The sequence below is a fragment of the Melopsittacus undulatus genome, unplaced genomic scaffold (assembly GCF_012275295.1).
Source record: "Melopsittacus undulatus isolate bMelUnd1 unplaced genomic scaffold, bMelUnd1.mat.Z mat_scaffold_562_arrow_ctg1, whole genome shotgun sequence".
NCBI classification, from domain to species: domain Eukaryota; kingdom Metazoa; phylum Chordata; class Aves; order Psittaciformes; family Psittaculidae; genus Melopsittacus; species Melopsittacus undulatus.
The window spans coordinates 2162-23594 of NW_022994423.1; the positions used below are offsets into that span (position 1 = coordinate 2162).

The window sequence follows — 21433 nt, forward strand, 5'->3', positions numbered from 1 at the left end:
GATGCACTCACATATATACACAGAACCGACAAAAAGAGTCTGCTCCTAAAATAGCAGCATGGCAAACCTGTGAATACCCAGAAAGGCATAAATCATAAAAGTATGTTGCTACGGTCATGAAACAGACATTAGAGTTCACACACTTGTCTGAAGAGAGCAAGTGAACAGTAAAAATTCTAATCACTTACTTAAAGGTGAGGTTTTACTCAAAACAGCAGTCACAATGTTCTACTTCAAAAGGAATCCACCAGCATATTTTAAATGGAGATGAGAGAGTACTGAATTGCAGACTTTTACTTTAGTAACAGCATTGAGTGATAGTATGAAAAATAATAACTGATACAAAGTAACAATCAGAATGAAATAGCAACTCAGGTGATGAAGAGAGTACAGAATGCTGGATAGCTTACCATAGCAATGACTGCTGCTCCAGCTCCAGCAAGTGCCACAATGAACAAGTGGAATGTCATGTTTAGCTGCAAAGGGAGACAAAGAAAGTGACTTTCAGGGTGGCACACTAAACAGAAACTGATCAAAAAGTAAGAATAACATAGAGCAAATAATTACCTTCCTGGTGCCACCCCTCTACCAACTAACGATTACTGATACTTTTTACAAAAGACTGAGATCCCTACATGACATTGTGCTTGTATTTGTTTTGTCACAATACTCATAGCAGGGATAAAGCATAATCTATTTTAAAATATATTTAAATCATAAAATATTAAGCAAGCTTATTATTTAAAAATAAACAGTCCTACTTTTATTAGTTACAATAATACCGTATGAGATCTATAAACGTTTGTGGTGGTTTCAATAGTGGTAGAGACAGCCTAAGGAACCCTGTTTACCTTCATTAGATGTAGCTATCCACCCTCATATACTGATTTACTTCTCTTCCAAATTTCTCAATAAACTTTAACCATAGTCGTATAATATAAAACAGGTTTCTTAAACAATCCAAGTTAACTACCTTCCTTTCCCCACTCCAAACAAAATGACTACATTTGTTTTAATTTCAGTGATCTGGTTTACCAGCACACTGAGCATTGACTGCACAGCAAGGGTTGCATTTCCTTAGATGGTTTTGTTACAAAGGCAGATCATGTACCTTCATTCTAAGATTTATTCAAACACAGTAAGACCCAGTGAAGCATTTATCAAAGCATTCTCTGACTTCAGAGGGATCAAGATTTTAGCCTCTCTTTTTATGTGAATAGATGTAATTTTGTTTGTCCTTCATTCCTGATCATTTAAAAATGCAGAAACCTCAGCCAGACTGAAATAGGTGGCCTTTGCCTAAGGGAAAAACTGCAAAGAAAAATGTACTAGGCGTTATTATCCTAACACACTGAAAGATTTGGTCAAATCCATTTGAAAACCTTACTTTCCTGTCACAACAGTAATCATAAGATCTTCAAACAGTGATTCATTTTATAGACCTATTCATTGTGCAGCAGATGCATTAGCTTTCAAAAACATCTCGGTAAAAAATATACATGACAATGGAATTCATAAAAAAAGAAATGAAGAATACAAGCATATTTTAGAAAACAAAAGGTTGTAGAAATCGCAATGTCTAAATTTGATATGTGGTAAGAATGGGGAAAGTACTTGCTTAGTGTATTTTCCACTGGGACTTTATTGAATCACCATAGCTGTTAGAATTAGAACATTAAGAGCAAGAAAACACACATCAGTCATTTTCTACTATAACATATATTATGGTTTGCCAGAAGTATCACATTATTCACCTCATTAGAGTCACACATCTTGATGAAACTTTCTGAAGAGGTGCAAACCTTCTTTTCCTCTCCAATAGTTACAATACCTGGGAGCAGAATAAATATTCACAATATTTAATATTCTTATCATATAGAAACTTATTTCATACAAATTTGTGACTGACTTGCAGAACTTTAACAAAGGTCATTTTTTCGTTGATCAGGGGCTGGAAAACCATCCCTACTAAGAAAGGCTGAGAGAGTTGGGGTTGTTCAGCAGGGAGAAGACTTAGGGGAGACCTTATATTGGAAGGTGAGGCCTTCCAGTACCTAAAGAGGCCTACAAGAAATCTGGAGAGGAACTTTTTACAAGGGCATGTAGTGACAGTACAAGGGGGAATGGCTTTAAACTGGAAGATAGGAGATTTAAGTTAGATATAAGAAAGAAATTCTCTACTGTGAAGGTGGTGAGACACTAAAACTTGTTGCCCAGAGAAGCTGTGGCTGCCTCATCCCTGACAGTGTTCAAAGCCAGGTTGGACAGAGCCTTGGGCAAACTTGTCTAGTGGAAGTTGCCCCTGCCCATGGCAGGAAGGGCTGGAACTAAATGATTTTTAAGGTCCTTTCCAACCCAAACCATGCTGTGATCTATGATACTAGCTAATTTCAGCCATCACAAAACTAATACAGAATGTATTTAGTAAAAGCCCTATTAGAAAACATGCAGGTAATAATTTTTCAGCCATTTCTGAAAGTATCTTCATCCCTGATTTTGATCAACACACTAATCAAAACAACCGAAATTTATTTGCAACTCCTACATATACTCCTCATGTTGTTTACAAACATTCTCTATTCTCATGTGAAGAAATGTGCTGCATATTGTTTTCAAACATGTTGATCTGGTACAAAGCCTCATTTGTTAGTTGTAAAAAAGCATTACCCAAACATACACTTCATTGTAATACAGTTTTTCTATTAACAAAAATAACTGGAACCTTATCCATTGCTTCCTTTAGATAATGTCTAGGTGATAAATCAAAGACTAACTTGAAGAGAACTGTTATAACTTGGTTATCATGAAAAATGGTACTGTTCTTTCCTATCAGTAATCAGTGGTTTTTACACTGAATTTACAGGAACCAGGTATGTTTCCAGAATACACATTTTGTATGTTAACATTACATGCACATTTTAAATAGAATTAATGATAAAAAGTAGCCATGAGTATTAGCAAAATTAAAAGTCATGGGAAGAACACTCTTGAGATCTGTATGGATAATTGCTTTCTCGACTCACTTCTCATGCTGGTGGGAATCAATAAATTAAAAAAGATTATTTTTTTCTCCACATGAAAACACTAATGTGAAATATTTCATTGAAATATCACCACCAACACAAGAATTCTCAGACTTTTTACAATTACAAATCCCCTTTTGTCCAGATTTACCATCCCATCAGACAGAACACAAGTATGTGCATATCCCAACTTTATTTTAACCTTCACAGTTTAGGCTTTAGCTCTACTCTTTCTTCACCAGCCTCTTAGAGTTTTACTGTTTATATTATTACTCCTCATCAAAATTTTTGCAAGCAATCAGTCTTGTCCTGTCCCAGTTCACCTCTGCAGATAGAAATGATCCACATCTGTGAACCAGTGTCCTACCACAAGATTAAAGAGTCATTCTTCAGATAAATGACTAATTAAGCATTTCAGACAAGTTCCAGCAATTTCAAGAGACTCAACAGAAGCCCCAAGCCAAATTTTCAGTACTCTGGGAAGATCAACAATGCTGATTAAATTTTGTCAGGCCCAGAAATGCAGTGTATTTTTAATATACTGCTTTGACTAGCATGCAAAAGAAGAGAAAGAGATGCTTAACAATTGTTTCAGAAACACTGGAACGGTTCATTTGAGATACAAGAAAACAAAGCAATGTGATGTCCTCTTTTATGAAATCTTGGTTTATATTTAGTGCTGTTCATTCACATACCATACTGGCGAAGATCCAAGCAGAGATTAGCTCCATCCACTATGGTGGCATTTCGGCAAATGGTCCACAGATTGAAGTACATGTAAACAGGCAGAGATGTAAAAGCTGTAACTCCAAGCCAGGCCAACATAAAGATGTATGTCAGCATAATAAACTGCAGAAAAAGAGGAAAAAACCAAAACCAGTGGTATGTCAGAATTTAATTGATACTCCATTGCAAAAAAGAGAACAGAAAAATGACACATGCATTTCTGACTGGATTTGTCTGTATCTGCCCTTATTTAAAATTATGGTTTGGTCTGATGATCAATAAATAATCTGGTCAAAGTGACTTATAGAGCACTAACATGATGTTTTCTGAAGAAACAGCAGTTATGTTTCCGGAAGTACAAGCTTATTCCACATTCTTGTCGCTCTTTGGGCCTACAGTCGATGCAAAGCACCACAATCTGAAGTACAGACAGCTGCTTGCTTTGTGAAGCCTGCCTCTCCCTCTCTCTCATCACCAGTACTCCACAGTTAAGACAAGAGGCCACATGGTTGTTTTTTTTTCCACTAACAATCATGATTCAAAATATTAGAATGAAATACCATAAGCTTTGCTTGCTTTTGCTTTTAAAATCTGAGTCTTAATAAAACAAATACATTATCCATGGCAGTGTCAGAATCTCATTGGCAAATCCATTCTGTATTGAACCAATGAGACAACATATTTGTCATTTTATTACCATATTTAAATATATTTGGGGTCTACATAAAGGTAATTAATCATTAAGAACAAATTAGGGTGCTTACTTCTGTCAAGAAGTGTATTAAATTATGTGCTTTGTAACATGTGTTCTCCAAAGGCTACACATTTTCTTTTTTTAGCAAAGATTATAGCAATCTGCTTGTAGGAGGCATTGAACTCTACTTGCCTTCAGAGCCAGTAGTTGCATTAACACACCCAGCTTCTGTACATAGTTAAGCATGCTACATTACCACTCTGTTAACCTGAGACAACTAGTAGACACATTAATCAATAATAATTACCTTTTGGTTTTATGCTCTGGAAAAGATATGAAGATGCTACATGATTAAATGTGGAAGTAAATCAGCCTCAAGATTTGATGGCTTTGGAAATGCTGACAAATATAAACACATTACTGAATCAAAACACTTGCAGCATGCTAGTACTCCTTTAGTTGCTTACCATAGAAAAACACTAGCTGAGAATAAGAAATAAGAGCAATTTTTGAAAGCTGAGTAAGATGGTCCATAATCTGCTTAAAATTAAACCTTAATGACTATGTAAGGGGAAAATAGCAGATATTTGCTAATTCTTTTTTAATGTAAGTTCTCTCACATCAGGTGATAAAGGCAAAAGCCTAATATAAACACAGGTTTTAGCTGTGGAAATCAAACAAGGTCAGACTCAAAAAGGTTGTAAATAGTAGTAAGAATTGTTACAGGGGTGGCTTGTCCATGTGGATCTGATCAGGAATAGCAATTCAAACCAACAAACAGACTGAATTTTAGGTATGGCAGTTTTATTACTTTGAAGTTATGAGATGGACATTCTCAAGCAATATTAAAGAGGCCTTAATTTCATTTAATTTAACTCACTTCTAAAGATTATTAAATAAAAGCCATTTAAATTCTGAGGAAGTGTATTTACATAGGGATCTAATGTAGTTTAATTAATCCAGTTTAAAATTCAATTCAGATTCATTTTCCTGATTGTCCCTAGAGAGATGAGTCTTTTGCCAGATTTAAAAGCTAGAGAATTTGTAGCACTAAAAATATTTAGCAGACGGATGCAGGAATATTAAAGTGGAACAAATAGAAGTATTCCATATACTTGGTATCTTCTTTCTATCCTTTATTTAGGACTCAACACTTTAGCTTTACCTGCCAGTTGGCAAGTAATGAACCATTTTAACTTTAACATCAAAGCAGTTTAAAGATTTTTTAAATGTATTCATGAAGATAAAGGTCTTCTTTTCCAACTTTTCCCAAAATGATACTTACTAGAAAATCAATTGATAAAGTGAAAGCAAAGTCTATAAAAAAGTATATAATAAATCTACTACTTGAATGTTACGGAAGACTTTTCTGCCTGTCAGTTGCTTTATGTAATGGAAATACTATTCTAAATATTGGAGAGAAAATCATCAATGCAAGTAAATAGTGTTCCGTATGCACTTGTATTTATTTATTTTTCATTACTGCTCCTTTATTTTTTTCTCATATTTTTTCTCTCCATACTACTGTGGTAAGGCTAATGAGACAACATCTGGTTCAACCCCAGGCACTCATTTACAAATAATTACTTGGAAAATTACTTAGAAATGTAGATTCGCTTCAGGTCTATGAATTCCCAACTAAAATGCTATGTCTGATCTTAATTTATTATCAAGCTAAACAGTCGTACTCAATTTTTCTAAAGTGGGAGTGAGACATAAGAAAGAAGGCTTTCTCTTCTCAGAATCACCTTTAAATTCACAGTTTACTGAATTCTAGAAGTATTTTAAAAGTAAAATCAGCCTCCTATTCTATGAGTTTGGTAAAACTAGGTAAGTCTGAGACCTTATTCTTGTACCTTCTAGAATTTCTGAACTATGTAATATTTCATAAATTTAGTACAACTTTCAAAGTAGTACATGCATAATAGTTTAATGGACAACTAAATATTTTATATTAGTTGCATTACTGAACTGTGGTAACTGTTTTTAAGATTGGGTTCCACACAGATTCAGAAATCTTCCTCCTCCGTGGTGGTTACAACAGAATGGAGAAAAAATGTCAGCCTTATTATGAGCATTATTATCCCTTCTTAATATCATTTTATTTTCTGAGCTGCAGTATAGATGTAATTCTTTGTAGTCTTGCTTGCTTAAGAAGCTTGATTAAATATCTGTGCTGAGATAATACAAAGCACTGGTGTAGCAAAGAGGGGAAAAACAGAGCTTGTTATCCCCTAAAAAAAAAATCCGCCTTGGGCATAGAATAAGAGCAGGAGAAATCTGTCAGATGATAGGTGCTGGGAGTCACATGAACTGCTTTCTTAGAGAGAATTGCATTCTTGTTTGTGGAAGGGATTCTCTTTTAAAAACATGAACCTGTTTAGTTGAGTGTCTTAGAAAAATTAATCAAATGCTGACTTAATTTTAAAAACCATATTTTAGAAAAGGAAGAACTTCATTTTTCCTGTCTCAGTCACTTTTGACTGAATAGCTAATGGTTAACAATATGCCCAAATTCATGTCATAACACCAAAAAAAAAATTAGAGGAATTTCTTCTGTTTCATGTAAGCACAACTAAAATGTAAAATTTCACATAAAATCACTTGATAGTTATGAGTTATCCTTGGAAGCTGCTATAACTGATGTCAGTGAAGCAAAACACAAAAATGTGATCTGGCTAATACTACAATTTGTGCTTCAGGGGCAGTAAGATGCAAAAGGTTAACCTTGTACAAGAAGTTAGCAGTTTCTAGAAATAGAATGTGCTAGTTTGTCAATTTTCATTATAATGAGTGAAATTGTGAATTTTATTTTTTCCTTAAACTACAGGTGAAAAACTAGAGGGTTTTTTAGATAATTTTCTCTGCTTTAGAATCTTCTGTCTTCACTCTTGAGACTTTGCAAAAAATTCTTAAGGAGCCTGTTCACTCCAGCTATTAAATTCAGAACTCAGTCTCCTGAGAGTCAAAGGGATATTTCTGCTTTGAAGTAGCATTCATGATACATGACAAGCCAAAGAATTATGAAATAGCAGTACAGCATCTTAAAGAGGTATCACAGAGGTTCTTTAGTATGCTATGGTAGTGAAAATTGCTTTCTCTGATCTGTAAGAAGCCAAACACATAAACACAAAACAAACTATGAATGATAGTAAAATTCATCTACCAAATCATGAAGATGAAAGTTCACTATACTCAGTTCACATTGGGAAAGAAAAGCTAAAGTAAATAATTATTTGAAAAAAATATTCTTTAACTTTTTTAGAGGTTAATTTTTCATACCAAACACCATGGTAAAACCCTCTTGTCAGATTTAATAAAATTTTTGTTGACAGTAATGGCTTTCCTGAATCACAGATTATAAAAGCCAGCAAACCATCAACCCTACTGGAAAGACTTTTTTCTTATAAAATCAATGTCTGGAAGTAGAAATTTCGGAGCATGGTCTGAAATGATATGTATCCAGCATGACAGCTTTCCTTGGTGGTCATAGATGGTTGAAATCCTGTTTCCACTGAAAATATTAACTAAATCTTATCTGTTTTAATAAGATCTAGATTTCAGTCACCACTTTCTTTTTAAAATTTATGGCTGCTTGTCCCTTGGAAAGTACGTTCATTGAATTTCAAATACTGCTCTTGTTTTAGTTTGTGATACATATTTTAAGACCTGAAGAAATATTAGATGATTGCTTCAGTGACCCTAGGGACAAACGGTTACATCATTTCTAAAAGGTACTGTTACTAAAGAGAGTTGAATTGAAATTGAAACAAAGTAAACTCCAGTCATTTTATTGCATGATAACACTGCTGCTTACTAAAAAAAAAATAAAAATACAAAACCAACATAGCAACAGCAACAAATTCAGAAGTGTCTGAATAAAATTTAACTCCACAAACCTCATGTCTCTGTGAAATTTTGTCTTTGGCCTAACCCACTCAGCACTTGTATGTTCACTTCCTCTCAGCTTAGTCATATACCTTTTCTGAATTCTCTGACATGAGCTTTCAACCCAGAGAGCTGTAAGATGCACATCTTCGAATCATAGAATAGTTAGGGCTGGAAAGAACCTTAAGATCATCAAGCTCAAACCCCCCTGCCATAGGCAGGGATATCTCATACTAAAACAAATCACCCAAGGCTTCATCCAACCTGGCCTTGAACACTGCCAGGGATGGAGCATTCACTACCCCCCTGGGCAACCCATTCCAGTGCCTCACCACCCTAACAGTAAAGAATTTCTTCCTTATATCCAATCTAAACCTCCCCTGTTTAAGTTTTAACCCATTACCTCTTGTTCTATGACTACAGTCCCTAATGAAGAGTCCCTCCCCAGCATAATTATAACCCCCTTCAGATCCTGGAAGGCTGCTATGAGGTCTTCACTCAGTCTTGTCTTCTCCAGGCTGAACAGCCCCAACTTTCTCAGCCTGTCTTCATATGGGAGGTGCTCCAGTCCCTTGATCATCCTCGTGGCGCTCCCCTGGACTTGTTCTAACAGTTCCATGTCCTTTTTATGTTGAGGACACCAGAACTGCACACAATACTCCAAGTGAGGTCTCGCAAGAGCAGAGTAAAGGGGCAGGATCACTTTCTTTGACTTGCTGGTCATGATCCTTTTGATGCAGCCCAGAATACAGTTGGCTTTCTGGGCTGCAAGCGCACACTGCTGGCTAATGTTCATTTTCTCATCGACCAACACCCCCAAGTCCTTCTCCGCAGGGCTGCTCTGAATCTTTTCTCTGCCCAACCTGTGGCTGTGCCTGGGATTGCTCCAACCCAGGTGTAGGACCTTGCACTTGTCATGGTTAAACTTCATGAGGTTGGCATCAGCCCACCTCACAAGCATGTCAAGGTCCCACTGGATGACATTCATTCCCTCCAGCATATCAACTGAACCACACAGCTTGGTGTCATTAGCAACAGGACCAATGAACAAGACTGGTCCCAACACCGAACCGTGAGGCACACCGTTTGCTACTGGTCTTCATCTGGACATTGAGCCATTGACCACAACTCGTTTGCATGCTGCCATCCAGACAGTTCTTTATCCACTGAGTCATCCACCTATCAAACTGATGTCTCTCCAATTTAGAGACAAGGATGTCATGTGCAACAGTGTCAAATAGTCTGTACAAGTACCTTGCTGTTTCTATATCCGTTTGGATTTTTTATCCTATGACACCCACACAAACTTTATTTATTTTCAGCTTGATGATCTAAGAAGTTCCTTCCAAGCCTTCACAGGTTCAGAAATACTTTTTGACAGCTTTTGCCAGAGATCAAAACTGTACCTGCAGAGATCACGCACCTCCATCCTGCCAAAAGTCTATTGTGCTTTGCTATGAAAGCCTGTCTGTGCAGGACATCAGTTGAAGATAAGACCAGGGTGACCCTGTCTGTTTCTAACTGGAACAATGGGAGGCATCTGACCTCTGCAGTGCATTACGTAGTCCTGGTTCTGGTGCAGTTTCTCCTTTGCACATCAGAACAAGGCCCTGTGTGCCATTTGATGGCAACTCAGAAGCATAAGCAGGAATATCTTTTTAATTTCTTCCTGAATTACCATCTTTCTAACATCACGTTCATTTTCATTCAGCTATAGATTTAATTTCAATACTAATAAAACTTAGTTTTAGCACTTTGCCCAGCCTTAATTTAATAAATTATTTTTGGCTTGCAGGCATTTTGCCTCAGTCTTGTCCATTTTTCCTATGAGAAATTTCTCTGAGTTAATCCTACTGTTTCCTTACTCTGTGCACATTCTGAATAAATACATTTACATGCTCTTTTTAAAATTAGTTATTACAGTTGCCAAGTATTTTCTCAAATGCTGAACTTTGTCTTGATTAAGTTGGACTGATAGAGTGCACGGTTCTTCCTGCCGTTTATAAGAAGTCAGAATTTAAACTACTACATGTGTTCCTGTTGATGCAGGAGTCACAGACAACGTGGAGACAATCAATGTGATCAAGCAATTGCCAAAGTTTATTCAGATACAGTGCTCCTTTTATACCCTTATACCCTTAGGTTTCTTATGTAACAGCCTTGGATACTGAGCTCTAATTGGTTAGTCCAGAGGTTACTACTGTTTACAAAGCTAATGTTTATAACGTTTTATAATTGCGATTAAATACCTTACTCTAAAAATACAGTGGGAAACTACAACCTTGGCAGAGATCATTCTCTACGCATTTTCAGTGGAAAATTACAGAGGCCTAACAAGACAATTGACCTTGCTTATGCCTGCCAAGAATCTTCTTACTCTACAGTAATAAGGCTCAGGGTATCGGGATCACTCACTATGTGGCCTTGGCTCTTTAAGAATTCCCACATGTTCCTACCTCAGATTTATTGTTTACTTGCATTCAATTTTCTATGATGCAGGGTTATGCCTACGAGCTTACATCTACTGTCCCGAATCAGTACCTCTTTTGATCAATAGACTTTTATCATGGATTAGTATAAATACTAGATGTTTTGTTCTTGTTGACAATCCATATTTTTACCCTACAGATGTTTAGTTCTTTTTAATTTTGGGAGGTTCAGAATTCATTCAAACAGAATTTTGCATTTTTTGCACTTTTAAATAAGAATCTCTACATAAACGTTTCAACTTCTTCCCAAAGATTTTTACAAGAGCATCTTAAATATATTGTTCCAGATGTGGAAATACAAAAGAGAGGAGGGGAAAAACTTGATCAGTTCCTTTGGAAAGGACTTTAACATTGCCTAAGCTAAAACAGCCTTTGGTGTTTAAAAAAGAATGTCAGGTTGTCTAGAACTAATAATACTGGTTTTATTTATTTAAATCTAAATAAATCAGAAATTAAAAAAATATACAGATGTCTTTAAAATTACTGATATATCAATGCTTAAAAAGTTACACATCATCCTTTGCCACCCTAGACAACATCTCTTGGCATTCATTCACTCTCTTCTTACACACAGTATGAAATCTAAATATGTTTAAGGACTGTTAAGTATCTCATAACCACAGAGCTTCATCTGATATTCCCATTTCTGCACCAGCTAGCATCTCCTAAATTCATCCCTCGTTTCTCAACAAAAGTAAAAGATGAAGCAAAAGTATTTCAGCTTGTACCATTTTACATATAATGCTGCTGGAATACAGATACTAATGTTCTGATATTACCACTAAATGTGCTATAAATCACAGAAAATATACACTTACAAAATCTTTTCTGCTTTGTCTAATTTATCATTCTCGTCACTCACTATCACTTGTTGGACACTTATTATAGCCAGTACAAAACACGTTCCTTCTATCTCTCTCTCTGACATGTTATATTCCCAGGCACAGCTCCAAGAGTCTTGTAACACGGATACATTTCATGCTATGCTATTACTGTCATGTGGATGATTCTTCTTGGCTTAGGTTCAAGTCAACTGCTTCAACACACACAAAAAAAAAGTCAATGTTGGTCCAAATTTCTTTTCACAGTGGGACAGACTTTAAGCATCCGTTTTATGGATTTGTTTTGTTTAAGGCTTTTTAAACATTTTTCTTCTGCAGACATTTTTTGTGGATAAAAACCTGATTTTGACAAAATCAGAAGCAATCTTTCCTGTTAGTTTCTGCTTTTCATCTCCACACACATTTTCCTAAAATTTCCTTTTAATGTATATTTCAAGGTTGAAATGTTCTCTGCATGATGTCTATTGCTTTGCAACTATTAAGATGCTTACATAAAGCTGGTTTATTTTCTGATTTACTCTGAATTTATTTACTGCTAGCAATGGGTGAGGAGATTTCCACAGCTTCATCAGTAATACAAAAAGAAGATCCTTTAACAAACTGATCAGTTTTTTGAAAACTTGCTTTGTAAAACAAATCCACTAACAGAGCATATAAAGAAGAAATCTTTACTATGCAAAACTAGTTTTTCCCTGGAGATTTATCTTTTCAGTACTTCCTTATAAAACAATTATACTAATTTTAATTTATTTTTTTTATTTATGAATCTTCTTTAGTATATTGATGTTTTTGTAGAATTGTGCTGCTTAAAGTTGTTTGCATTAGTTATTTTATACAACCTTCAGGCAAGATAATAATTTTTTCATTCCAACAGGCTTCTGAAGTCTTGCAGAGAGCATTGGATCTTATCTGCTATTTAACAGCTGCTGAATTTCCTATTTAATTTTACAGATTAATTCCAGATAGGAATTACTTTTTCTCAAAAAAAAAACAAAAACAAAAACAAAACTCTTGTTTTTCTTTTTGGTGGTGTTTCTAACACTTTGGGCACTCTTCAGGAAAGCTATTGCTTTTGTGTTTAAACGCAATTACAGATAAATAAACCGGTTTTAAAACTACTTAAAAAATAATAATGGAGTAGGGATCTTATTAAATTCTGTTTCTTCATGGGTTCTTCAGGCTGTGTTCACACCACATAATGAATTCAAAGACATAGAATAAGAAAAAAAATCAGTTCCATCATGACCCACTCCCTACCAATACAGGCAGGTCCTTGTAGAAAATTTTTCAGGTATTTTGCTTCCAAACTGCTGACAAACCTATTTATAAGCTTCTGATACATGCTCTAATGGTTTTCAGGGTTGCCAAGTTTCTTTACACAGAATAAGATAACACCCGGCTGGGAAAAGACTGCACTCTACAGATTGTTTACCTTTTCACACTGCCAAGACTGCAATTTTAGTTCAGGAAGTTTGCATGGTCTCTACTTGGGAACAAGACAGTGAAGCTTGAACTAGAAAGTAAAAATAATACTCTCACAACTTCTCTAAACAGATGTGTGACTGAAAGTGAATGCTTGACTGTCAAAAATAGGAACATGTATTCTTTCCTGATTTGTTCTTAGTGGGGCTTCAAGAGCCTCTGAGACAATCAAGGGGTACGGACCTCAATTTCTCATTTGCTGTTTTGCCGAGAAATGAAAGTTGATAACATGACTTTTAATCAGCCAGGGGATTCTGAAAATGTGACCCTAAAACTTAAAGCTCTTCAGCTGAAAGAAATATTGATAAAATACTCTGGTTTGCTAAGACTAACCAGGTAATGCAAATGCTAATCATCATATGTAATAAAGGCATACAAGCAATGAGGGTATAAATTTACAAGTTCTCCTCCTTCTTCCTTGGCAAGCAATACAAAAAAAAACCCCCATTTAGAATGGTTGCTATGAATTTATAAGACATCAATATGATGATGAAGTTGATATGAAGGAAAAAAGCTGCATATGGTTTCTGTAGATTTTGAAGATAATAACTTTAAGTGGGAGAATTGAAAACTGAGCAGGCTAGAAACCATTGGGAGTATATAAGGGACACATCTTTGACCATAAATTTGTGATGACACCACTGGCATTCACAAGTGTGAATAAATACAAAAAGAGTAAGATATCTAGATACAGTGAAAAAGAACGAGACAGCCAGGGTTCAACAAAGTTCAGGAAAAACTGATCATCTGATGAAGTGTTTTAGTTAAAACTGAGAAGGATTATCTGAACCGAAGGGAAATAAAGCTATCATCTTGAACAATTTATGATGGTTCATAATAGGAAGCCCATGGAGAAAACGTAACAGCTCCCACAGTCAAGCACACCTTGGAAATGTATGACAGCAGTTTCTCAGAGAAAAGTTTAATTAAAGAAACTCCATCATCATCATCATCATCATGGCTTGACTTCGTGAACAAAGATATGGGAAGGGTTTTACCCAAACTTACTACAAGCATGCTGATGACTAAAACTGCCAATGTGGGATAGGCAAATCCAGTTGCAAAAAGCACAACGAAAGCTCTCCTTGGGTGGTATAGGAGGGGCGCAATTCTTTCTATGTTGTGTTTTCTCCTGGAGACCAGTTCTTCACGTGTTCTCAAAGGAGACAACGGCATTATGTATAGTGTGTCTCCACGTTTTCCGACTGGAGGCCAAGGTGGACCACTGATGGTAGTCTATATGGCCAAGGCTAAGGTATTGTTTCAGGGAGTCCTTATATCTGTTCTCTGGGGCACTTCTCTTGCGGCAACCAGTGGCAAGTTCACCTTAAAGCACAATGTTAGGGAGGCGATGATCCTTCATCCTTGAGATGTGCCCTGCCCAGCGCAGCTGCAATTTCAGTAATATGGCCTCGATGCTGGTGACCCCTGCCTGTTCAAAGACAGTAACATTTGACACATAGTCCAATGGAAGTTTAGAATTGTACGGAGACAGTGCTGATGGAAGTGTTCGAGGAGTCGCAGGTGATGGCGGTAGATAACCCATGATTCAGACCCATATAAAAGACTAGACAGTACAATGGCTCTATAGACACTAATCTTTGTACTTTTCTTCAGGTGCTTATTCCACCAGACTCTTTTATGGAGTTTTCCAAAGGCTCTATAAGCCTTTGCTATTCTGTTGTCTATCTCTTTGTCGATCATGGCATCTGAAGAAATAATGCTTCCCAGATAGCTGAACTGCTGAACTGACTTAAGCTCTGACTCGTCAATGGTAATGCGAGGATGATGATAATCTTCTTGTGGTACAGGTTGGTAGAGAACCACTGTCTTCTTCAAGCTGACTTCCAGCCCAAAAAACTCAGCCTCCTCTGCAAAGCAAGATGTTAAATGCTGCAGAGATGCTTCTGTGTGAGCAACAAGGGCAGTATCATCAGAAAACGCAGTTCATGGACAAGATGATTTAAGGTCTTAGTGTGGGTCTTCAGTCACCTTAGATTGAATAGGTTCCCATCAGTACAATATTGAATACAAATGCTGTTTTTTTCATCGAGGTCTACCATAACCCTTTGAAGCATCATGCTGAAGAAAATTGTGAATAAAGTTGGTGAGAGAATGTGACCTTGTTTCACACCATTGTTTATTAGGAAGGGTTCAGAGAATACATCACCATATCTGACTTGGCCTTGCTGATCTTCATGTAAGAGAATAATCATTTTGAGGAACTTGGGGGGACAACCTAATTGTTCCAAGATCAGCCACAGGCCTTTTCTACTCACAGTGTCAAAAGCTTTGGTGAGGTTAACAAACATTACATAGAGCCTCTTATTCTGTTCTCTACACTTTTCTTGCAGTTGTCTGAGAAACTACTTATTGACTGAGCTTACATGGCAAAGAAAAATTCTGTCCTCGATGTGAAAGACACACAGCACAATCTGAAGCAAAAATGTTTTGTCCGGTTTATCATCAACAACAAAATTTCTGTCAGTGGGAAGCCAGGCCAAGAGAAGCTACTGGCAAGGCATATTACAATGTCTGGCACACTCTATTAAAGGAAGTAAAGATCTCTGTAATCAACAAAAAGGCTGCATATAAAACACATGGTAAGTTATGTGAGAACAGGAATGATTAGATGAAAGAGTTACTTCATAAGTGTGATATCCCTGAGTGAGAAAAATCTCAGTATAAAATAAAAATAACCTAACAAAGCAACCTGGCCAGATTACAGGAATAAGACAGACTGAAAATACAGTCAGCATCTAAAAATATATATATAAAAAAATCTCTGAGCTCAGTGCAGATGACTTCTTAAAGTATAACAAGTATAGAAATTAAGAAAAAGTAATAAATTGCATTATTATTTATTTGTATTAACAGTGTACCTGGGAGTACTAGCATAAAGATGAGAGATTCTTTTAACCACTCATCTGAGTTCTGAAATATTGCTGGGGCTTATCCTTCCTACTTCAAGACCAAGAACAGATTACAAGGAATCTAGCCCTTTAAAGAAATTCCAACACTGATCTAGTATCCAGAGATCTGATGAATCTCAGAAACCAATACAATTGTTAATAAGTTTTATTTTATTTACTAACTCCAGCAATGTTTAAATAGCAAATGTTATTAACCTAAACTCCAGTTAAAGGGGCCAAGCATCATATCAAATTTAGGTAGCTGTCTGAAATGCTTAATAAAAAACGCCTCTCTTGAAAGACTTGAGGATTACTTTTTTTGCAAAAAATAAGATAGTCTTAGATAAATTCATCTCACCTGAGAAAGTCTCTCTAACCCTCTTATCTCTCCTTTAACTACTGAAGGAGTGTAGGCCCTTCTTTTGGCAACCTTAGCAAAATTACTAGTTAGGTGAGATATACCTGTGTCACAACACATTCCCTCTGAAACTAACTTCTCCATTAGCTTCTGGGTTATTATGGCAATAATTCAAGATTCTGTTTTTTAACTATGTAGTGTGAAAGGTCAGACCACCATACGAATCTCAACTTCCCCATTTCCTATGTCAGTGCCTGAAACTACTTATGGCATTTGTTGCTTACCATGTACGGGGACAAGAGTTCTGTTAGACTTTCCATATTTCAGATTGCATTAAAGGATTCTAGACTGATAAGTACATCTGATGTCTCAGAGAGAAGGCACTTCTCATAAATGAAGAAGCAGTGGTATGAAGCATTTTGCGTTCTTCAGATAAAGCAGTATTCAATCAGGAAGGCCTCTCTGTCTGTCAGCTCAGCATTTTGCCACCAGGATATGCAGACACAGTATCTGATTTTCAGAAATGAGAGCTTCATTTCTAGCATTCAGAACTGATGCATCTGTTCTGGGTGGGAAAGACAGCTGAGCCTGCACTGAATTCTGCTCCTTCTGTTACTCAGAGAATGAAATGTTAACATGATGCAGTTTCACTGCCTCTAGAATAACTGGTCTGGTAAGGGAAAGATGAAGTGACAATTTCACATCACTTACACGTTTTGTTTTTTTTTAATATTTTTGAAAGTTCAAGTTTTATTTTAAGCACTCAAGCAACATGGGTCAAATAGTATATAGTATTGAGGTAGCCAAAATAATTTTAAAAGGCAGAAAAATTCCTTTCACTTATTAAAATAAAATGTTCCTAAATACTAAAGACAATAAAGATATATCAGTCAGTGCAACTTCAAATATAAAATAGCCTTCTCTAGAGCCTTAACATGTTTCTACTAAAAGGTGAGATACAAAGAAATAGAAATACAACTGACAGGATGAAATCTTTATCCACTGTTTTCTGACAAATAAAAAGATCTGCTTCCTCATTTCCTAGCATAGAATGAAGAAAAAAGCCTAATCTTTGTTGCTTTCTTCATTTTTTTTAATTTACTCTGTAAGCAGGCATTCTAAAATAAGGTGTAAATGAAACTTTCCATGATCAGGCTAGCTTAAAATAAATAGGAAGGGTATCAAATCACAAATATACAGTGACACAGTTGGCTTCAGGCCCGTCTCCCATTCTTCACTAACCATGTTGCAGCACAATTATATATAGCTGTTTATTTAATTCTCTAAAAGCATGCTCAGACATAGAAAAAGAAGACTAAACCACAGCCTTCCCTTATCAAATGTGACTGGCATTGTTACACTACTTTTGTTTTACTTGTCATAGCAAATGAATTCTGAAAACGTTGCCAATGAGGCTCTTCACTGTCACAGTCACAGGCCCTCTCTCAGATCTGAGATGATACACTACACAGAAGCACTGGCATGACTTGGATGCTAACACTCTGAATACTCTTATTAATCAACTATATAATCCCTGGAAATGTTAGGTTGAGCTATTTCCTTTCCCATTACTTCAGGCAAAAAAAAATCCTTTTGCTATGCAGAACTTGAAAGTGAGCTATTCATAGTGAAGGAGAGTCAGAAAGGGCACATGAAAAGTTTTGTAGATGTTGGCTTTCAGTTTTCTTAAAAGCCTGCTTTTCAAAAACTATTTTGGTAAAGATGAAAAAAGATGTTACTCTTCAGATTTCCTGTGAGAAATATAGCTTTTCGGTACAAAGTTAAAACAAGCTTTACCTCCTTGGAATTCATTTATTTTTGTCCTCCATTTTCCTAGTAGATTTGGTCACAGGCATAAGAAACATGCTCATTAATATTTTGCATAATAGATTGCAAAATATTAATGAGAAGTGATTGGTGACAATGGTAAAGAAGGACATAATTTTCAAACTTTAAAATGCTAACTTGTTATTTAGAAATACATCAACAAATTTGAAGGGAAATCATAGAATCAGTCACAACTGGATTTTTAAAAGGTGGTTTTGATGTGGAGCCATTTTATCATTTTAATTCTTCAAAACAACGAGTATTCTGTGTGCACATTCCCGTTAGCATTAGGATATTGACAAACTGTTTAGTCTTTGGCAGTTTATATTTTTATATTTATAAAAGTATTATCTCAATATTTTATACAAGGAAGTTTTCTTGCAACATACAGTATCTGCCAATCCTCTTCAATAACATTAACACATTTTGGCAACTGTACATAACAAAATTTATTACAGCAAATTTGCATAGCAATACACTAGTCCGGGCTTGACACACAAGAGTACTAATCAGGTTCAATTTACATCTCCAGTCATCTTTTGATTGTTTTTAGAACTTATTTCTTCATAGCATTGCATGATTTAAGGAACTGAATAAATTACAAGCATGTCACTTCCAGACTGAAATATTTTCTAATTCCAAATGTTTTTTAAAATGTAATCTGTTATTTGCCCCTTTAGAATTTTGAATATGAGTTAATCAAAATAAACCTAGTAAAAAACAGTATCAAGTTTTAATTGACAAAATTGCTGTACATGCTATTTTACTCCCTAACCTCTAGAGCACAGAAGCAAAAGCCAGAATAATAACCTAAAATAGCTCCAGGCATTTGCATAGCAATCTTACTGATAGCATCATCAGAATAAAACAAGCAATCAAACTGCAGGTAAAATAAAGAACTTCCAACCAGTGCAAGAATAATAACAACAATGTATTTAACTCAAAATAATTGATGTCTTATTTTAATTGCAGTCATAAATAGTATACAACTTTAGCCTTAGCTACATAACATATATCAACCCAAGGTTTCTGAAAGTAAAACAAAAACATTACAAATTACTGATGAGGCAAGTAAAATGCTGAAGGAACCAATTTAATGAATCATTAACAATAACAGTGATATTAAATATAGGATAGATGTTTAACTGTTAATTTCTTCTACACATGCGCTACAGAATTACAGCTTATACTGTGAGGGAAAAGAAACCTGCAAGAGCACCATTGCTCTGCTGCAATACTGAGCATAGGCATTTTGGGAACCGTGAAGAAAACACAATGCACTGAAAAATTTGCTACTCTGCACAGAATTTGAACTAGCTTAGTAGGTTCTCACTGAATATAAATTAGAGACTTCTTTCCAGGAGATAAAAGCAGTGTTGGTATAAGCAATGATTGCTCTTTATTTAAAATGGTCCCAGTCTTTGTATATTTATTTAAAGGTTTTACAACAATACTTATTCAGTGTTAAAATCATACCATGACATTGGGCAGGTGAAAAATTAAAAAAAAAAAAATGAAATAGCAGCTTTACTGTGGAACATGTTACATCTATGTAGGGATGGCATACACACCCTATTCTCCAATTTCCAATGTCTAGATTATCTGTGTTCAGCTTAATTTAAAATGTCAGGATATCCAAAATAATAATTTTGATAGTCTTTAATGTGGCTGGAAGATATTCTCTATTGCTTATATTAGATCTTAGTGTGTATTCCAATTTAATGAGTTTTGAGATTTGAACCCTAACCCTCCTCTGGCTATTAAGTTATATATCAGCTTTCGTAAATATAGTACAACATTAAGTGTACCTTAACACCCAGATATACTTTTCAATATTTAATAATTTATTTTTCATCAGAAAATATGATTTAAATATGATTTAAATATGATTTATTCACACTGATGGTGTCTGTAGAGTTATCCAACTCCAACAGTTACCAAGTGTCCAGGCCTCTTACCTTGGATGCAGAAGAGTCAAATACCAGCAATGTTGGTTGGTTACCTGATGTTGAACAGAGATCTTAAAATAATCCTAGTTCAAACAGCAATTTCAGTATGACAAATCTCCATTAAAGTCCCAATACAAACCAGAATTTTTTGAATCTAGGTTTTCCAGGGTCATAAGTGAATGGTGATAAAATAAGAGCAAATAATGGCCTGTTTGTCATTTAAAATCAAAACAAACCTGATGATAGGTCTCAACTTGTCCCAAATCAGAACAGGCAAGATTTCTTAAAAAACAGTGAAAATATTAGTAAGAGAAATATTTCTTGCCTAGTAGACCTGAAGGTATAGCATGCTTTTAGTCCTGTCCCAAACAGTTGATGTTGCCAAGACAACAAGGTTTCCCATTCGACTAGTGAAATTAATTGTTCCTAAGTAGCAAGTTACTTAGTGACTAACCAATATAGAGAACATTTCTAACACTCTATTCCCCTTTGCTGATTTTTTTCCTAAACAAGAAAAGATTAAAGAATCAAAAAAATAAACAACCAAAAAATATACATCGCAAGGCATACAAAATATGTTGAAATTATCATAAGTACAAAAGGTTTCATAACCACTTACCCACGCACTAACACATCTGCCGCAAGTGGTGATTTTGAAATCCCCATAGAGATCCTTGATGGCACCAGTTGTAAAGAATCCCTCCACCATCAGCAAAATGCCATATACAAAGAATGCAGCTGCTACACCATATATCACGTACTTGAAGATGTCAATCCTGTATAGAAACAGCAAAAAATTATTTAACTGCATAAATATTTAAAGATGACTGAAATTTCAGGGTGAGACAATAGGACCAACTAAATCTCAAAGTTTCTATGCTGGAGACATCTGAAGTGCTGATGTGCTATAATGATAGCTGAAGCTGAGGACAAGAGTAAATTTTGGAATAAAATAGCATTGATACAGGAAACAATGGGCCATTTAATTTAATAATATGTAAAAATAGATCTGTGTAGGAAAGACAGAATAATTTGTCAGAAAAATTTAAAATTCAGTTAATTTTTGTTTTATTTGCTCTCTAAAGTTACAAAGAAAAAAAAGGGGAAACAAGCATCTGATACATCTCCTGAGTAACACATTGTAGTCAGCACTGCATCCAGAACATCGTTTCCTGTTATAGAAAAGATATTTTGTCACAAACTTCAATAAACCTTTCTACATACACAAGTAATTGTCAAGCTG

The 21433-nt window shown here is 35.5% G+C and overlaps 1 protein-coding gene across 1 annotated transcript in view; it reads right to left on the minus strand.

Annotated features, from left to right (window-relative positions):
* Window positions 1-371: 371 nt before the first annotated feature.
* Window positions 372-21433, minus strand: part of LOC117438699 (neuronal membrane glycoprotein M6-a-like) — a gene marked incomplete at its 5' end in the record, with an annotated part of 33560 nt that continues 12498 nt past the window's right edge. The window contains 4 exons of the mRNA XM_034074144.1: window positions 372-476; window positions 1755-1831; window positions 3719-3872; window positions 20810-20966. Of these exons, the coding sequence (XP_033930035.1) occupies window positions 372-476; window positions 1755-1831; window positions 3719-3872; window positions 20810-20966 (493 nt within the window). The remainder of the gene's footprint in view (window positions 477-1754; window positions 1832-3718; window positions 3873-20809; window positions 20967-21433) is intronic.